We start from the raw sequence: 7,188 nt of genomic DNA, 5'->3' as shown, positions 1-7,188 counted from the left end.
TAAACTTAAACAACAGTCTTCAAACCTGCCAAAACCTCAATTTCCTCATCTTCCACAAAAAGAGAAGAGAAATTAGACATTTTTGCATACAACTGGGTCTGTAAGTAGAAGCAATGAAAGTATAGATTTTAGCCAAATTTAAAAAGAACTTAGAAGAATTTTGTTGCACATAGTCAAAGCTGTCCTAGGGCGAGACGAATTCAACAGTGAGTTAGTTCCTTGTCACTCAGAACAGTCCTGGTGGCCTTTTCTTTTTCTTTATTTTTTTAACTTAAATTCAAATTTCTAAAGCCCAGGGTCATATCAGGGGGTGGGAATGACAGCATAGTCATGAAACACAGATCTGAAAGCCCCACCTACCCCTTTTTAAGACTTTCCTGGCAGGAGTCACACTGTCCCTTTCTAGAATTCAAGTTTCCAGTTCCAAACCTAGCTAAAATACAGATTCCTGAGTTTCTCTCCCAACTCGTCTCCCTCTCCCCTGCCCCCCCCCCAGATAAACAATATTAGAAAGAAATAAGCAATATTTTGAAAGCAATAAAAGCTTTGGCCAAGAGTGAGAAATTTATCTGAAATAACCTAATTGTGTTATAAGGGCTTTAGGGCAGTTCGCTGGAATTATTATTTCATTTCCTCCATGTTAGCTTTTCAACCCAGAAAGTGTTGAAATAACACCGGGCACAGGCTCTCAATTGTGTGCTGGCTCCTCCCTTGCCCCCAGATTATTTTTGCTCCTTCACAGCAGTGTCAAAGTTCTCAACCACAAAATTATCAGGAATTATCTTCAGGAACCACTCAGCTCCATAAAAGGGGGTCTGGTTAGGACAGAAGGAATTGGGGAGAAAGCTGTGAAGGGCTCAGCTTGCAGCACCATGAAGAGTTTTCCCATGGCCCCCCCTATTCTTCTGGTTTTCATCCTGAGTATCCACCTCGAAGCTGCCACACGTACGTAGCTGCCCTACTCCCTTCCTGCGATCACTGGGAGTGAAAGCAAAGCAGTGTCTCTAAGCCCCTTCTTCTCTGTTTTTCAGGTGGCAGTAATGTGGCTAAGTTCTGCTGCTTACAGTTCACCCACAGGACTCTTCCCTGGCAGTGGGTGCAAACCTATGAATTCACCAGGAACAGCTGCTCCCAGCAAGCTGTGATGTAAGTGTTTATCATTTGGGCATTTAGGGTCCCTACCAGCCGTGTAATTGTGTGGGTGCTGGGCAGGCCCCCACAGGGCCAGGATAAGCCTCAGGATGGGAACATGGTAACTTGAGTTGTCACCCTACCTCTGCCACTAACAAGTATGATTTTGAACTTTGGTTTTCTAACTTCCATACCATGTGCCAGGCACATGCCAGGCACTGTGCTAAGTGCTGAGTATAAAAGAGAAAACAAGATGGCCCTTATAGAGCTTACATCTAGCATAAGAAATGGGGCATTAAAAGACATTTGCACAAAATAATCACAGTTGTGATGGGTGCTTGAAGGGGCCGGCAGAGAGAGATGAGGAGGGAGCTTGCCGCTGTGAGGGAGGCAAAGATTTATCTCTACCCTCTTAGGCTGGGCCTGAGAATTAAATTAACACAGACAGATGAACAAGAGAAAAGCACACAGATTTTTACACTCACATGGGAGTCCTCATAGGAAGATAAAGACCGAAAAAAGTGGCAACACTTAAATGTATTTATACTAGGTTGAACAAAAAAAGGCAATTGTGGAAAAATAACTAAAAAGTCTACTAGGGGGCTAAAGGACGATACGAGTTATTTTAGCAAGGTCTGTTTCTACAAACTTCTCTTGGCCTTGACTCCCTATCCTTGGTAATAAAAATGCTTCTTTCCTCCTGGCAGAAGGAGGGCCCTCTTTTACCAGAAAGTTTTCTCTCCTGCTTCTAGGAAGAAAGGGGGAAGTCAGAGAGCCCTTCTTGCACCTGATTTTTTTTTTTTCAAATTTAATTTTATTGTTAGTTTCAAGTATATAGTACGTTGGTTAGACATTTATATAGTTTATAAAACAATCCCCCTCATTATTCTTTTTCTCCTCTGGCTCTCCACCTAGTCATTACATTAATGCTTACTGCATTCCCTATGCCATGCGCCCCATCCCGGGCCATCTATCAACTGCTAATTTGTACTTCTTTAACCCTTCATCCCATTCTCCCAGCCTTCCAACTGCTCCCCCCACCCTCACCCCCACCCCCACCGCTCTCACAGTAGGAATCAGGAATTATACATTAGGAATGCAGAAATTGGGGCAAACGAACCATAATAACATGATTGAGAATTATGTGGCACAATACCTATGATGTTCCTTTTTGGGGGGTGATGCAAATGTTCTAAAATCGATAGTGGCGATGGTTGCATCATCTATGGATATACTCAAAACTGAATTATAATTATACACTTTAAATGGGTGAATCATAGGGCGTGTGAATTATATCTCAACAAAACTGTTATGTTAATAGGTGCGGTACAGACTAGAGCTGTTGGACAGTGTTTACTGGGGGAGGCAGACCCAGAAGTGTGGTTTCCAGCAGAAAGCAGGGTATTGGTGAAGAGGGAGGTTAAGGACCAGAAGACGGAGCAGGGACAGTGTGACAGGGGTGCAGCAAGGTGAGAAGTCAAATCATCAGGGGGCTGCCCCTCCCTTTCCATCACTTTCCGGAAGGCAAGGCTCGGTATTGACTGTCAGCGTCTCATTTCCACAGATTCACTACCAAAAGGGGCCGGAAAGTCTGTGCTCGGCCGAAGGAAAAATGGGTGCAAAGCTACATTTCTCTACTGAGATCTCGGCAACAATTGTGACTGCTGAATTTGCAGCCCAAGGACACCTGGACTCTGCTCTTGGTCCTGCTGTCCTTGGCGGAGCCTAGACAGAAGGTTTTATGGGCCAGATAGGGAGGAAACGGTATTTTCCTCCAGAGTTTTCTTTAATAACTGTTTTTTTAAAATAAAAATTTGACTTGCTCACAAACATTCTTATTCAATAAACCTGAGTTTTCTTCAAAGAAACTGAGGGCTCCCTCGGCCTCCATCACAGCTAGTAGTAGTGGTGCAGGGAGGGGCAGTGGCGGTGAATCCGAAGGTAATTTTATATTCTGCAAACGATGGCCTAAAAAAAAAAAAATGCATAATGGTACATTTTCAACACGCAAAATTCTTTTTATTCGCATTACATAAAAATAATTTAAGTGCTTACATAATATATCTTGAGTGGTTATCTAATAATTAAATGGATAACTAGTGGTTATCTAATCACTAGTAAGACATGAAATGGTGTCTTATTGTGGTTTTGATTTGTGTATTCCTTATAACTAATGATGTTGACCTTTTTTCGTGTACTTATTGCATTTGTATACCTTCTTTGGAGAAATGTCTACTCAAATTTTTTGATCTTTATCTTTTCATTGTTGAGTTATAAGAGGCCTTTATATGTTCTGGACACTAGATTCTTATTAAATATATGACTTGTAACTATTTTCTCCCATTCTGTGGCTTATCTTTTCACTTTCTTAATAATACTCATTTAGTGCACATAATTTGTTAACTTTTATGAAGCCAAATTTATTTTTTCTTCGGTTGCTCATGCTTTTAGCTTCATATCTAAAAAACCACTGCCTAGTCCAAGGCCATGAAGATTTATGCTTATATTTTCCTCTAAGAGGTTTATAGTTTTAGCTCTTACATTTAGGTATTTGATCCCCTTTAAGTTAATGTTTGTATATGCTATGAAGTGGGTGCAATTGATTTCTGTATGTTGATCTTGTTTTCTGAGACCTTATTGAACTTGGTAGACTCCTTGAGATTTCCTAAGCAGACAATTGTGTTGACTGCAAACAGGGGCCATTTTTTTCTTTCTTTTTGATCTGTATGCCTTTTATTTGTGTTTTTTACCTTCTTGCACTAGCTAGAATTTCAAATTCTATGCTGAGTAACATCCTTGCTTTGTTCCCAATCTCAGGGAGAAGGCAGTCTTTCACCATCAAGTGTGATGTTAGTTGCAGTTGTTTTGGGAGCTTTAGGGGTTTGTTTTTTTTTTGGAGGGGGGACTTCTAAAAAGTTAAGTTGAGGAAATTTCCCTCTATTCCTATTTTTGAGAGTTTTTATCATGAATGGGTTTTCACTTTTGTGAACTGCTTTTCTGCATCAATATGGTTATGCAATTTTTCTTTTTTAGTCTGTTAATATGGTGGATTACATTGATCGATTTTCAAATATTGAGCCAGTCTTGCATTCCTGGAATAAACCTTACATATCATAATGTATAATTCTCTTTATGTTTTGCTGAATTTTATTTGCAAGATTCTGTTAAGGATTTCTGCATCTATATTCATGAGAAATATATATGTATGGGTCTGTAGTGTTCTCTCTCTCTCTCTCTCTCACACACACACACACACACACACACACACTTTGGTATTGTCTTTGATTTTGGTATCAGGGAAATTCTAAATAAAATTAATTGGGAAGTGCTCCCTCCAATTCTACTTTTTGTAAGAGATTGTATAGAATTGATACTAATTCCTCTTGAAATGTTGGTAAAATTTTCTATTGAGAACATCTGGGCCTGGAGATTCCCTTTTTGAGAGTTCTAAATTTCCTTAATAGTTATCTGGCTATTCAAATTATCTTTGTTACATTGAGTGAGCTGTGATAAGGGAATTGGCTTACTTTATATGAGTTGTTGAGTTCATGTGTGTAGATGAGTTCCAGGTGTTCCTTTACGTCCCTTTAGAAGTCTCAAGGTCTGTGGTGGTGTCCCGCATTTCATCCCTGATTTTTGTAATTTGTGTCTTCTCTCTTTCTTCCTTTGTCATTCTTGCTAAAAGTTTGTCAATCATATCGACCTTTTCAAAGAATTAGCTTTTGGTTTTGTTGATTTTCTCTACTGTTTATCTCTTTTCAAATTTCGTTGATTTCTGGTCCTTATAATTATTTCCCTTTTGTTTGTTTTGGGCTAGTTCTGCTTTTATTTTCCTAATATCTTGAGATAGAAGCTTAGTTTATTGGTTTGAGACTTTGTCTTTTTTCTAATGTGAGTATTTAGTACTATAAGTATCCTCTTAGCACTGCTTTAGCTGTGTCTCACGCATGTTGTCATTTCATTTTAATTCAATTCAGTGTAACCAATAGTAGATGGGAAATGCAGCATGCCACTAGGCTGGGCTGGGTCTTCAAAATGAGGGCAGAGATTAGGATACATGTATTTCTGTGTCACTGCATAGCAACATGTACCTAGCTAAATTAAGACTGGCTGGAAGATCCCACAGCCACAAGAGAGAATGTGGAGAGTATGATACTTTATAAGACACTAATTGCAAATAATGTCTATTAAGGAAGCACTTATTGCTCGAAGTCCAATCTTCTTAACTTATCATTCCAGGTCTTCCATGATGTTTTAGATTGAGTTCCCCCTGAAGGAACAGGCCTTGAGATAAGAATTTGAGTGTATGTAACATGTGTAGGAAATGACCTCAGAAGACATCAATGGGATATGTGGAAGTGAGACAGAGAAGGGAAGGCAGCCAATACAGGTGTGTTATCAGGCAAGTTACCACAGCGGGCATCTGAGTTTAATCTTGTTGGGCCCTCTGGGAAATGACAGTCAAACATAAGTCTAAGAGTAAACAAGACTCAAGGGATCAAGGGGTGAGGAAGCAGCAGTATTTTTATACCAATTCCAGTCAGTCATGGGCTGACAGCTGCTTACCAAGGGAGGAGTACACTTCCTACCTGCTGTATATGAGGGCAGAGTGGCCCACCAAAGAGAGCCCCCAAAGAAATGAAGATACTGGCAGGCTGGGACACAATGGTTGAGTCCTGAGGGTATGAGTGGGGCACTCACAGCATCTGCTTCACTGAGCCAGGCCCCAGCCTACTTTTCTAGCCTATCGCCCACCACTCACCCAACCAAACCCCTGGGCCATGCTATGCTTTTCAGAATAAAATGAGACAACCCCTAGCTCCCTTCAGGCCTTGAACTGGTAATTTCATTCCATCTCCTCAATGCTGTTTCCTCTGCTGGAACATCCCCTCTTTATTCCCAGTCTCTCCCTGCCAAGACACTGCTTGCCAAACTAAACCCAAATGGCAATATGCCTGTCCTATTTGATGAGAATGTTGATGTTATATTTTCCATGGGTCTCAGTGATTTCTTGTGCTCTCCCAAACAGCAGCAACTTCCTCCTGCCTCTGAAGAACTCTGGAATATTTTGTTCTCCCTCTATGGTACTTGCTTAGCTCTTAGCTCTCTTCCGACGGCAAGTTCCTTGAGTCTAAATATCTTTACATAAATGAAGAACTCAGCAAACATTTGTGAACTATGCCTCCATAGACAAATCTTGCCAGATACTCTTTGCCCAGGCTCAACTCAGAGTCAGAGTGGTTTACATACAGGAAGAGAGCAAGACACATAAACCTGCAAGACCAAACCCAGTGGTGATGGGTTTACCATCAAGACAGACTTTTCTCTGTGGTTTCACATACACACCAGCAGATGGCAATAGTCTCCTATTATTTTTTAAGGACTCCTCTTAGCTTCTCTCCTAACTGTCCAATTTACAGAGAAGTCCATTCCAGGAGTCTTTATCTATCTACCTGAGATCCAGAGTGACCTGCAGGCACTGCAGGAGGAGGGCATGGGAGAGATATGAGAAAAGGAAGACTTAGCTCAATCTTCAAAGGGAAGGGGAGCAATGAAACACACCAAGTAATTAAGACTCCCTGTAAGACAAGGGAGCTGTGTGTGTTTGAGAGAAGATACCATCTGCTTGGGCCTCAGTTTCTTCATTCATAAAGCAAAAAGGTTCAAATAGATGTTCAGGGTTCCTCAGAACTCTTGAATTTCCTCAATGCACAAAAGCATACTTGTGAGCAATCTAAAAAAAAAAAAAGATTTTGGACAAAAAAGGGGTTCTATGGAGAGTAACCTCACAGGGCGATCTGGTCATAAATTTCCAACTATGCAGGTCTTGGTGGGTAATCATGCCCCAAGCATATAACTTCTTAGTAAAAGTTTTGTCTTTGCCTTAAGCAAGCTCTTCCTTTGTTCTCATGCATCTAGGCTAACACACTTTTAAAATACCAGACGTATGAAGTGGGTATTAACTCTCGAGAGAGTAACTATCCTCCCACCTTCATATTATCTTCCTTGTTTCCTATTTAATTTCAAATGCATAAAAGAAACTGCAAAACTGTTATT

At 40.6% G+C, this 7,188-nt stretch overlaps 1 protein-coding gene across 1 annotated transcript; it reads left to right on the top strand.

The window, feature by feature from the left end:
• The first annotated feature begins 803 nt into the window (after nucleotides 1–803).
• On the top strand, nucleotides 804–4,373 carry CCL26 (C-C motif chemokine ligand 26). The gene is made up of 3 exons (XM_016146480.2): nucleotides 804–945; nucleotides 1,032–1,146; nucleotides 2,696–4,373. The coding sequence occupies exons 1-3, from the start codon at nucleotides 873–875 to the stop codon at nucleotides 2,790–2,792; spliced, it is 285 nt and encodes a 94-aa protein (XP_016001966.1). The 5' UTR covers nucleotides 804–872; the 3' UTR covers nucleotides 2,793–4,373.
• The last annotated feature ends 2,815 nt before the right edge of the window (nucleotides 4,374–7,188 follow it).

Source organism: Rousettus aegyptiacus, unplaced genomic scaffold, assembly GCF_014176215.1.
Source record: "Rousettus aegyptiacus isolate mRouAeg1 unplaced genomic scaffold, mRouAeg1.p scaffold_m13_p_8, whole genome shotgun sequence".
Classification (NCBI taxonomy): Eukaryota; Metazoa; Chordata; class Mammalia; order Chiroptera; family Pteropodidae; genus Rousettus; species Rousettus aegyptiacus.
Note: the sequence above shows the minus strand (reverse complement) of the source record. Positions and strands in the feature narration are given on the sequence as shown.